At 41.8% G+C, this 13,186-nt stretch overlaps 1 protein-coding gene across 1 annotated transcript in view; it reads left to right on the top strand.

Annotated features, from left to right (window-relative positions):
* The first annotated feature begins 8,038 nt into the window (after positions 1-8,038).
* The window catches only part of XK (X-linked Kx blood group), a 41,062-nt gene continuing 35,914 nt past the window's right edge, over positions 8,039-13,186 (top strand). The window contains exon 1 of the mRNA XM_044235475.1: positions 8,039-8,283. Coding sequence (XP_044091410.1) covers positions 8,039-8,283 — 245 coding nt within the window. The remainder of the gene's footprint in view (positions 8,284-13,186) is intronic.

Genomic DNA, 13,186 nt, shown 5'->3' with positions numbered 1-13,186 from the left:
TTGTGCTGACCCTTCCGAAAAGGCAACCCTTTTGTGTGTCAAATCCAAGCAAAGGCCATGTTTGAGTGTTTCTTTATGAGTTGACACCTGGGTAAATGAGAAACAAGGGTAAGCTTGTTTAGCACTTAAACAGGCTGAAAGTTTTCATTTTCCTGAAAGAGTTGAATTGTAGCTTTTGGGAGACCCTCTTCTATCTTGTATTCCCAAGAAAAGGGAAAAGACCCTTAAGTGTTGCAGTAGAAAGCATGGCATGTCACTTCTTATTTCCTTAACCAACTTGTTCCCTTCTAAGCAGTTACAGCCTTTTCGGAATACATGCTTAGGCAGGTTGCCTGGTGAAGGCTGCAGGGACATTTTCACCACCACTAGTATAATTTTAACATTAGTTACTATATGTGGCATGAATAGTTATAAACCCCGAAGGTAACAGTGGAAATATGTGAGGATAGACTGAAAGCATCTCTCCACAGTGGGGAGACTGGAATATACTTTAAGAATGGGAAGTTTTGGAGAATATTACAAGTCTGTGAATTTGTTTCAGTAACACAATTATGGACCTCCTCTTCCACACATACTCCCAAATATCATATATTTTGCCCAATCGCATTTCAGCCATCAGTTTTTACTTTTTTGCTCCATTTGTAACCTAATAACTGAGGTTCAACAAGCAGGTTTTTCAGCATAGATGCCCTCTGTGATTCTTCAGGCAACTGATGACACTACTAGGATAATAGTATTTACTTTCTGGTCATTTGAGAAACAGTCATTTTGTTGGACTGTGTTAAATAGCAACTCTTTCATGGCACTATGTAATTAACTTCCTTTGACGCACTAAGATTTTAATCAAGGTAGTATTCAAATTGTTTCAATTCCTGTAGAGAACAAATCTCAATAATTTCAGTGCAACTTATGCAAGCTTGTGATTTATAACCATGCTGAGGAACACATGAATAAAGGGGAAAAAAAAACATTAGTATTGCAAAGAGCCTTCTCCACCTCACAGGGTTGTCCTGAGGATTGCCAATGATAAAAATGGATATAAAAGAGTTTTGTAACATGCAGGTCCTTTATGTATTTTAAGGGAACCGAGGTAGGTTTTTTAAAAAGTTTTTATTTATTTATTTGACAGAGAGAGAAATCACAAGTAGGCAGAGAGTGGAGGGAAGCAGTCTCCCTCTGAGCAGAGAGCCCAATGCGGGCCTCCATTCCAGGACCCTGGGATCATGACCTGAGCCGAAGGCAGAGGCTTTAACCCACTGAGCCACCCAGGCACCCAGGAACCTAGATTTTAAGGACCTATGATGTGTGTAGAAAACTGTGCTTGATTTTGGCCTCAAATAAGCATTTTAGCCAAATGGAATCTCCATATGTGGATACAGTGCTTGGGGTCTGGATCACTTGATGGGTAAAAATGAATATATTTTATTCTTTTTTTTTTTTAAAGATTGTATCTATTTGACACAGAGGGAGATCATAAGCAGGCAGATAGAGAGAGGGAGAAGTAGGCTCCCTGCTGAGCAGAGAGATCATGACCTGAGCCAAAGGCAGAAGCTTAACTCACTCAGCCACCCAGGCGCCCCTGAATATATTTTATTTTAGAACGAATCCTGACCATAGTATTTGTGCCTCCTGACTCACTGGGGCTTAGTAAGTAGGAATAGGCTGGTTTAGCTCGAGCTCCTTTTAATGCAAATATTTATTTTGCTTGCTGGAAACAAAGGATTCCAGTGCCAGTAATGTGAGAAAAGGAGCTGGCAGGCGAGCTCTGCAGAGCAAAAATGAACTGGGAAACAAAGTATTTTTGGTTGAGTTTGTAATTCAGGCCTCAGTGTAATTCAGGCCTCAGAACTGTGTGACATATAGCAATAGAAGCATACTCTCAATTACATATGAGGCCTTTGGGGGATCTGGGTTGTTTATTTAACAGTGTCCCAAATTAATAGCTAAATGAACAGCCTCAGATTTGCCAAGGCCATGTTAACTTGGCAAAAACTTGGCCAGGAAAGCAAATCGAAAGGCAGCCACAGGTATGTGGGGAAGCTGGCTGGTGTTCCAAATGTTGTGGGTTTTATTGCTTCCTGGGACCTCTAATTCCCACCCACCCCTCGACCCCCATCACCAGCTTCCCCTGCCATTCAGCAACTTCATGTCCTCCCTTTGGTCTTTAAATAGTACATTCTGATGTTTATTTTTTCCTGTGTGTGCTTAATCATGTGACCTCCTTTTGCCTGGGAGGGCAGGATTTCTCCTTATCTCTTCCATCCAGGTCGGTTTGTAGCTAAAAGCTCCAGGCTCCAGGAGGCTGGACTCCCCTCTGGACAGAAGGGCTGACCTCAAGGTCGGCCACAGCAGGAGTTGGGCCCATTGTGCAGTGGGGTCACAGGTCCAGGACAGTTCACCCTGAGCACAGCTGTGCAGGAGGATAGAATGGCAGCTGCATTGTCCTGCTTCTCCTCCATAAAGAAACCTCCTCATTGTATTTGTAGGTTGTGGAAAATGCCAGAGTTGATGCTACATTAAGTATCTGGGCCTCCAGCATTACCTTAAATCTCCTACCGGGCGGTGGGGGCGGGGTGCCCTCTCTCCCTCTTTCTTTAATTGGAAGTGCTAATGAATTGAGGCCTGATGGATGATGCCTCTAGGGGTAAAAAAACGTTTTAAAAAATTCCCTTCAAATATTGAACCTTGTCATTTCCACCTAGACTCTTCCACAAATGGCAAAGTCCCTGACCTGATCTGCAGAAATGCCTGCATCTTTGTTTGCCTTCAGGTACCTGTTACTTCCATCTCTGAACTGAATCTGAAAAATCATTTAAAAGGAAAACCAAATCATATTTTTGTTCTTTGGAGCAGTTTGTTGGTGAGTCATACGATGAAAGGAGCAGGCTAGCTTTCCTTTTCTTGCCTTTCTCCCCCCGGTGCAGTATCGAGGAAGAAGGGAAACAAGGAGAAAAGATACACGAGGTGAGGCTTGACTGTGGAGGACCGTGAAAACGGTTTGCAAGCCCTTCCTGTTTGTTTGGTCTTTGGTTTTTCTTAGCCCTGCCCCACCCCGTACGAAATTGCATGTGTGTGTGTGTGTGTGTGTGTGTGTGAGAGAGAGAGAGAGAGAGAGAGAGAGAGAGAGAGTGTGTCTGACTTAGGGAGAGTCAGTATCACATATGGTATAAAACCCAACAGCTCTTAGATATATCTGAATGGTGAATTAGTATATGCTGATTAATGAATGGGTCTTCACTGTGTGTTAACTGCCCGCTAATAAATTAGTGCATAATTAATGAGGGTCCTAGTTACACTTCTAGTTGTCTATCTTCAGCATTCATTTTCATTAAAACTTCTGCCAGGTTAGAGCCATTAGTAGCCAACTGTAGGAGACAACACATGTGAGTTTCACAAAGAGCGGAAAGCACGAGTCAGATACAATTAAAAATTTTTCTAGTAGTCACATTTAAAAAGGAAAAACAAAAAGATGAAATCAATTTGAATAATGTATCTGATTTAGCTCAATGTTTCCTGAATATTCTCATCTCAACATGTAATCAGTACACAATTATTAATGAGATATTTTACCTTTTGTTGTTGTTGTTGTGAATCTTCAAAATCTGGTGTGTATTTTATACTTACTGCATGTTGCAAATCAGACCAGCCACATTTCATAGGACTCACCAGCCACATGTGGGCTGGCCACTGTGCTAAATATCAGAGGGCTGGCATTCACTGCTGCTTCACAGTCCTGATGAGGTTTTCCCACAGCTGATGTATGTTTTTGTTGTTACAAGAGGAAATGGAGACAAACCACTGCATGTTATTTGAGTCCTGCGGTGTTTCCCCAAATTCTGGACACTAATACCAAGAGCTGCCCTGGGGAAAAATAGATTCTGTGATTAAATAAGTTAGGCAAGTTCTGATCTTTTGCCCCCTTTTGGAGATTTTTATGGTGTATTAACATATCACAGACTGAGAAAGCCCTCTTGGATAAAGAAACCTGTTGAAGATGTTGAGCTGTGTCTGTAAGTTTCAACCTCCTGATTGTCGCTGTGGCCCAGCTGCCAATGTAAAAACATGGTTAGTCTGACATGCTATGTTTATGGTATACTTGCAAAATTTGTCTTTTCTACAGTGGAGTTTTAATACTCCTCCCTACACCCCGGCCCATTAAAGATATCAGATGATGGTTCTTTCCCAGAATATTAATCCCTATTAATTATCTTGTCCTCAGAGACCTGAGATCATTCTTTACTACACTTTTGGGGACAAGAATTCTGAAAATCCTGCAAGTGTCTCTACATAAGAAAAGCTTTTGTATTCAGAATCACTCGAGAACCAAGATACATTTCCTTGTTCTAGAACCCCGTAGTAAACTGAAACCAGCAGATGGCTTTAATGTCTTGCACATGGATGTAGATCTTCAGAAAGGACCCAAATACACACCTTCCTCTCACACTTTCAGAAGTTATGAGCACTCTAGAAAGATGAGGAGAGAAACATCTGAATGTGTATAATACAGCCTTTTAAGTAGAGTAATACCGCCCTGCTATTGCTTTCTATTTTGTGTGTGGTGTTGATTTACATGCTTTAATGTGTACTGTTTTTGCAAAGTGTGTAAGCTTAACAGCTGTCAATCTTCAGCAAATGATCTTTTTGCCTTTGTTTTAGTGGGACCTCTGATGCCGCCCCCATACGTTTTGCTTTGTTATCTGTGCTTAAGTGGCAATTACCAGTTATCAACTTCTGTCGCTGAATTTGGTCCAAGCTGACTGCAGTAACTCTTAATAATGTGTATGTATTCAAATAAGATTGATCTTAACGATCAGTTTTGTCTCTGTTTTTTCGGACTTTAGTATTTCAGTAGTAGAAATGTCTTCTGAAAACTAACAGCAGAATCCCTTTGCTCTTGAAAATGCAAAGTATACCATCGGTTTTATGTAGACTCTCCAGGAGTAGGAGTGGAACATTTGAAATGCAAGAGTTTGGTTTTAGAATCTGTCTGATCATGAAGGGCAGCCCCTTCTCTAAAAAGGGAACAGCTTTCCCAACTTTGAACATCTGGGGGAGCTCTACTTGGAAAGGCAGTCTGAGTTTTAATCTCATGGATTTAATGGCGCTAAATTAACAAACATTTTTAAAATGGATTTTGTAGAATCCAATTATTAAGGAAACACTTTGCAAAGCCATATAATGGGGAATAGTCAAGCACCACATGTTAGTTTTGGAATGTGTATTTACCAAGTGAATAGGATTTACTTCACCAAAAAGAGTTTTTGCACAATTCACAATACTTACAGAAATATGATTGTATCAATGGAGAAAAAAAGCTCACCCTCCTAATGATACATTTCACATTCTCTAGTAAACTAGTGCAATTCTTTATTATTTTAGGGGATACAAAAGTATAATCTGTCCATAGAATATAACTGCTTATTCCTAATTGTATCTAGGAACGAATACACACTATTATTTAAAGTAGTCTTAAATTTTGAAGAACTGATCAATAAATTAATATTATTAATAAAATTGTACTCTTTGCAATACACTCGCCTCAGCGCAAATGCAGATTTAACATAAAATTATAAAAAATACACCAAATAATAGAGATTAGTTGTTATTACTTTAAACTTCTAATTCCCATTAAGTCCAACACCAGTTATCTCTTGCATATAACTAAAATTTTGAAAGTCTTGCACACAAAATGAGAGGCTTCTTCAAAAATGTCTTTTTGCCAAAAACAGGTTCTACGACCTCTTGCTAATTATATTATATTTCTTTAGGGGTACTTTGAGGCGCTTTCAAAGACGTATTGTTAGCAGTTAGGTCTAAATTTAAAGCAGAACATTCTGCCAGATATTTTACCATATCACAAAATGTTGTAGTACTGTATTTTATAATGAAACCAAATTCTCAAGTATTCTGGTATGTTATATATTATTATACCAAAAAACCACTTTCTAGAAGTCTATTATTATGTACATAATATTTTAAAAAATGGGTATTTCAGTCCTAGAAAGAAAGTATAATGTAATACGTGACATTAAATTGATCTTTAGTCAAAGTTCGCTTAGGTATTACAGGGAAAGAGCAATCAGAGGCTTGAATGGATACGTTATTCTCAAGGACAAAATGGTAAATGATAATACATAAAGACACGGTCACTGGGGCAAGTTAGCTGGTGTGCACACTGAGAAGGATCAACTTGCAAATGCTCATCAGATTTTAGCTTTTGCTATTGGTTGTTCCGGGAGGGGAAAGTGCTACAGTCAGTTGATTTTGCCTCCCCTTCGTGTGGGGGGAGTTTCTCACCGCCTTTGCGTGGTATAATGAAATCTCTTTAGAAGCAAGCTTGAGTCAGAAGCATAGAGACGCACCTTACTGTTTTAAAAACTGCTGTTACAATGTTCTAAGCACTGTGATCTTTCCAAATGTGTTTTCTGTATTTTGTACTGTAGAAAATAATTCACCATAAACTGGGCTCTATAGTGTTTAAAGCAATGTTATTTATTGGCTTATCCTTCCCCATATTTATGTACAGTCTACTTAATCATATGGAACCTGTGATTATCCTTTGCCTTAAATTAAAATTCAATGCTAAATATTGAGTGCGCTCTAATTAATAATTCTAAGCTACAAATTAATTTGTCCTTTAAAGCTTAATACGGTGTCAAATAAAATATTACCCAAATATTCTGTGGAGTGTTGCTGCCTATTCTGTGTTTGTGACAGTGTGTGTATCTTGATCCAGGACATGGTGGCCTGCTGGGTTCTATAAATAGATATTAGTAATCCTTTCAGAGAATGGGCCTGCTACCTCTCAGCTGTCGGCTGTATCCTCCCCTCAACCCTTGTAAATAGATTTTCCCATGCCACACAAGAATGAAGAAAAACAGCCCTTCGTGTTCTCTCCCTCTACAATTTTTGTCTTGATGTCTTCTGAATCTTCATATTCTATTTGTGTCGACATCATTTTCCTAAATAGAAAAGTGATAGATATGCCTTATGATTGATGGACTGCCCTAATTTCAGCTGGGAAAGGGACCTTGTAATTATTAAGGTCTAATCCCTTATGGAACAGGTTAGGACCAGAGTTTTAGGGAGATTTAGTGACTTGCTCAAACTCTGAGGGACAGGGGGGTGGGCTGAGCCCATCCTGATGTTCACAAGGTTGTCACAGGCTCAGTGAGTGAAAAGGAGTTAGTCCTGGGGCTGGCACACACTAGCAAGCAGAGGTATGCCTTGGGCTAGAAAACCGTTTCCTTATTAGGTCCTGGACTTCCCTCTGCGAGTTAGTCACAGTTACAGAGGAATAGATTGTGTAGGCAGTTTTTCTGGGAGAGCAGGCGCTGGCTCCTTAGGATTGTCTCTGATGCTCTTCAACCACAGCAAACAGCGTTTTAGACCGCTGTATCTGGAAGACTGAAGGGCATGCCTATGGGACCCAATGGAACGGTAAATCCTGGCTACAGGACTTTACACTTGTACTTTGAAAAGCATCTGTGTGGCCTGGGTATTTTTAAATGACCGGAAACGCTGGTTCTTTGAGGAATTAGGCGTTCCCTAGGCCCACAAAATAGAGACTGGGATGAAAAGGCGTCCAGACCCGGATTCTGGGCCCCATTGGTCGCAGTTTTTCAAAAGGATGTGAGAACTGGAGCGCGGCCTAAGGGCTCTAGGACCCAGAGGCTGAGCGCGGGGCCAGAAAGGCCCGCCGCAGCCGTTGGGGTTGCGGCGCGAGCAGTCGCAGGACGCAGGTTCGCGGCCCGCCTGAGGACTGTCGCCGCAGAGACGCAGCGGGCAGTGTGGCGCGCGGGCGGCGCACGGTGCGCGTGGGCGTGTCTCGGCGGGGCCGCGCTTCCCGCCCCACCCCAGCCCGGCCGGTCGCCCCCAGGCCCCGCTCCAGCGCCCCGGCCTCTGGGCCGGCCCGGTGCCCTCGGCGGGCAGCGCAGGGCGCGGGAGCAGTCGGGGCCGGGCATGCCGGGAGCCCCCCCCAGGGGCAGGCGCCGCCGCTACCCCGTCTGCCGCCGGTGCGCGCCGCTGACGCGCGGAGATGAAATTCCCGGGCTCCGTGCTGGCGTCCGTGTTCCTGTTCGTGGCCGAGACGACGGCGGCGCTGTACCTGAGCAGCACCTACCGCTCGGGCGGGGACGGCATGTGGCAAGCGCTGACGCTGCTTTTCTCGCTGCTGCCCTGCGCGCTCGTGCAGCTCACGCTCCTCTTCGTGCACCGCGACTTCAGCCGCGACCGGCCGCTCGTGCTGCTGCTGCACCTGCTGCAACTCGGGCCGCTCTTCAGGTGCGTGCGGGCCCCCGGGTCCCCTCCCCGCTGCCCTGGCCGAGAGGGGCGGCCTTCCGGGAGGGGCGGGTGGCTGGACTGGGTGCCGGGCCCAGGCCGGCCCAGCCCTGCTCCTCGGGCCCCACCGTTCCAGTCACGCGAATGCGACAGAATCCGGGGAGAGTGGGAATAAAGCTGGGGCGGACCGCCGCCTTCTGAGGTTCTCGCGTATGAAATTGCCAATATTCAACTGAACTTGGCCAACAGAAACGGTAGTTGCATATAGTTCGACCTCGTAAAATACAAGACTTCTCTAGGGTCGGGTGGGCTCTGGCAGGATTGGCTTGTGTCGTGACAAACCCTTGAGAAGTGTGTGGGCTAAATCGCCTTTAGAGCAAAAGCGTGTGCAGATTCCTTAATTTATCAAACACGTGGAGTTCCCTGTGTGCCAGGCACTGTTCTGAGCGCTCTACAAATACTAATTTATTTAATTCTTACGCAGAGCTCTAGAAATCCACGCATCATTCTCTTGGTGTGGAAACAGGGTTGTGGAAATACCTTCCGGCCCTGCCTAACTTAACAAACACAGCCGTTGAAGCTGGAACACAGTGTGCCTTGAAGACACAAACTTGCCTGCATTAAGAAAAAAAACCATTAGTGGCATTTCTGGAAATTAATTTCTATTAACACAAAGCAAGGAGAATGCATGGTAGTGAAGTAGACTGACTTAAGGACCATGAAGAGAGTTTAAAATGTGTTGTGTTGACACCTTTTAACCCTGCAAGGAAAAGCAAAACAAAGGATTCTTATCTGTATTAGAAAGCAAATTATAATACAGAATTTATTTTTTTTTAAGATTTTATTTATTTATTTGACAGAGATCACAAGTAGGCAGAGAGGCAGGCAGAGAGAGGGGGAAGCAGCTCCCGGCTAAGCAGAGAGCCCAACGCGGGGCTCGATCCCTGCACCCTGAGATCATGACCTGAGGCGAAGGCAGAGGCTTTAACCCACTGAGCCACCCAGGCACCCCTATAATACAGAATTTAGACACAGGAGAGAGATGAATTGGAAGAGAGAGAAAGGCTAGAGCTCATCTGCGGAAAGATTCAAGTAGCCAGGAATCTTTCCCTACCGATCATCTAGTCACGAATCTTTCCCTACCACGCAGGATCTCCCCTTCCCCAACACACCCAGAGGCAAAAAAAAGTCCAGTAGCAAGATTGATTTGAGAGAGGCCTATTATAAAACTTTGCACTTCACATTAAATACAGCTGTCCCCGGCTGACGCTCAGAATACTGCCCTGCAGCTCACACACGGTCAGGACAAACTGCGTGAGCAAGTCTCCGAGCCTCCAGAAGCCACAGAATCCTAGAAAGGAACAGAAACAGGTACACTAGCGGAACTAAAGCGTTGCTGCTGACATCTGAGAGCAAGGGAAGAGTTAGGAGGGAAAAAAAGAAGGACAGAGAGAGAGAGAAAGAAAGAGAGGAATTTTCAAAGTTGTGCAACTTGGAGCTATTTAGTGAGGAGTTAGTCCTCTCTGGCCAAGTAGGCGACAGCATCCTGATTGTAATTACCCCCCCGCCCCACTCCCGTTCAGTAAAATCAACAGGATCTGACTTTGGGCAAGGCACTCATTCTTTATTAACCTCATCTGTGAAAAGAAAACTCATTGCTCACAATGTTTAAATGAGGTTACAGATCAAGGGAAACTGATAATTCTCAGCTTGTGCTACATGGTTTGCTAAGATCCCTCAGGATGCTGAATCCTCGCCGTAAAGTAGATGTCACTGTTCCCATTTTATAGATGAGGAATAGGACGCCTCAGACCATGTTTGCAAAGCTTCTTAGAAATTGAGTTCGGTTAAAAAAAAAGAAAAGAAATTGGGTTTGGTTAATTATGTTCCCCACACTATGAGAGAAAGCAAGAGTGTGGAGTACATTTTACCAATAGTCCCATCCTAAATTAAAACAGTTTGGTTATCTTGGCAAAATCTAAGCAAATGACCTAAATAGCTATCCAGGTGAGTGATCTCTATCATTACTGCCATTTAAAATCTTTCTAAATTCTAATAGTGACCCAAGACAAAGCTAGTGACGTGATACGTATAAAAATAGGATAGCACATATGAACCTGAGCTCAGGGAAATATGCCAGGTTGTAGAGAGTGTAATTTCTGGATGACGGACTTATGGGCACTTCTAATTATCTCCTGGAAAATACAGAAAAGTATATCATTTTCCCCTTGTTATATACTACTCTACATTTTTCCATTTTTATAGTAAAAATATTTTAACTTTATTTTTAAAATGGTGGGTATTTTGAAGAGAACTTCTCAAGCTATATAAAAAGCTATATAAAAATGGTATATATTTTTACCATTTTTATGGTAAAAATACCATAAAAAGACCTGTTTCCAGAAAATTCTGAGTGGGTCATTGTCTTCTTGGGGGAAAAACAAGATAAGACAAAAAATAAAGCACCGAACCACCCTCTTCTGTCAACAAGGACTCTCTCATTCTAATGGAGCTGATTTATTTCGAGGAGATATTGGGCCCATCATCTTAGAGCTGAGGTACACAAAACATGGGTTCAAATCTCTTAGCTTCCAGATTAAGGGAAAAGTGATTTGCTGTTGTGTATTCTCAAGACTTAATGTCTTTTTAAAAAAATTTATTTGACAGAGAGAGAGATCACAAGTAGGCAGAGATGGGGGCGGTGTGGGGGGGAGGTAGGCTCCCTGCCAAGCAGAGAGCCCAGCCCGATATGGGGCTCCATCCCAGGACCCTGTGATCATGACCTAAGCCAAAGGCAGAGGCTTTAACCCACTGAGCCACCCAGGCGCCCCAGGACTTAATAGCTTATTCAAAGTTTTTCCTGCTGACAGTTTGATTCTATTTTAACTCCCAAGGCATCAGCTTTACTTCAAGATCAAAATTATTTGCCCCAAAGGAGAGTTATGGTCTGTTTCTTTCCCCTCTTTACTGATTTGACTTACTAATAGTTTGAAATTGTCTTTGGAAAATTTATTTTTGATTGGGTACTAAGTAGCCAAACTCATGTATTTGAATTCACTCAGTTAAACTGTACTGCATTACACTGTAATAATTATGGGCTAAATACTAAAAACTAGGCCCCACTCCTTCTTTCCCTTAGGAAAGCACTGGGAAAGCACCGTATTTCATTTATCAGTCTTATATTTAAAACTGTAGTTGCAGTTTTTGTGGTTGTTTCCTTATTAAGGCTAGATTTGAATGATGTGATCATTGAATATTATCTTGATAATGGATATTCTGGAAAACCAGAGGGGGAAAAACACCTAACAACAGTAAAATCTGTTTCTCATCCTTTTACAGTTATGTTAATTTTTCAAATTAATTGGGAGAAGAAATAAATATAAATGAATTTCAAGTTCAAGGAATTTTTCTCTCTTTTTATTTACTGGTATAGTGAGGAAAGTCTGGGTTTGTAAAAATGAAAGCTAAGAAATCCTAGTAATTTTTTACAGAACATTGCAACATGATTCATCATAGTATTTCTTTGTATAATAGGCTTTCAAAGATTTTAAAATAATAATAATAGCCTATATTTGAAGAGCTTTTTTGTTGTTTGTGAAATGCTTCTATGTACAGTATTTAATTCCATCCACTCTAAAACCCTGAGACCTGTCATTTCCTTTTTTTTACATTTGAGAAATTGAGACTCTTGGAGATTATGCAAGTGGCTTTTAAAAGATCAGGTGGTGCTTTCTATGTAACTAGTTTGATTCTTGCGTAGCTTCACTGAGCATGTGTGTCACATGAAGACAACATGGTGTGTTGGAAGTCAGAGAATTTCTTTTGGAAACATGTTTTTATTAACTGCTTTAAAGGGTCTCTGGTACCACAGATTATTTGTGGAGACACCAACAAGCATGGTTTCAGCTAAGGGATAATTTCCTTCCCCTGTGATGCTTGAAAATGGGGTGAAGTGAAAAAAAAATGGATCAGCCTGCAGATTATCTATGTTATGGGTTGGTAGACTATGTGTCACAGACCAAATCCCCACTACCTGTTTTTGTGAATAAAGTTTTATTGGAACACAGCCATGCTCATTCATTTAATGTATTGTATATGGCTGCTTTTGCACTGCAGTGGTAGAGTTGAGTAGTTGGGATACAGACTGTAATCTGCAAAGCCTAAAGTATTTACTCTTTGTAAATTCTTTACAGAAAATGGTTGCCACCCCTCAGTCTACATGATACTGAAAAACAGCCTTGAAAGATTTTGATGAAAATATTTAACTTACAGCTATATTTAGTCAATCTCTCCAAAAAAAAAAAAAAAAGAAAGAAAGAAAGGAAAAACCCTGCATTTGGAGTAATTGGTTGAGTCTTGCAGAATTCCAAGAAGAATGGTAGTTTGTTTCTTATCAGTTCTCTTTATCAGTAGTGGCAAGTAGGGGAAGTCTTAGGACCATACACACATTTATTAAACACCTACTATATGTAAAACTCTGTGCTGAGATAAATTTATTAATTGGGAAAAACAGTGGATTGAGAGGGTGGCCATTTGGGCTTCAGGGCCACCTTTGTCATTAGCCATTCTGGAACCTTCTATAATACCTATTGGTAGACCTTGAAGTTTCAGTTTGTCAACAGTTCAGTACATGCTTCCTGTTTCATACAGCACCCTCCTCAGCATCAAGAGACTGGCTTTCTCCTCTAAACCTTTGTTTTCATCCATTCACCTCTTAGCCTGTGCTGGTGTTTGGTAGTTTGTTTAGTCTTTAAAAATTCTAAGTTTGATTTTATTATTCAGGTAAAACGTATTTGTTGTTGAAAGGACAGAAGAGCAGAAAACAGACACAATTAAAATTTTTTTTTAAAAACCTAATTTGACTGCCTAAAAAGAATTTTTACCCTTTTGTTGTATATCCTTACTC

Source organism: Neovison vison, chromosome X, assembly GCF_020171115.1.
Source record: "Neovison vison isolate M4711 chromosome X, ASM_NN_V1, whole genome shotgun sequence".
NCBI classification, from domain to species: Eukaryota; Metazoa; Chordata; class Mammalia; order Carnivora; family Mustelidae; genus Neogale; species Neogale vison.
The sequence above is the reverse complement of the archived record's forward strand: the minus strand, read 5'-3'. Positions and strand labels throughout refer to the sequence as shown.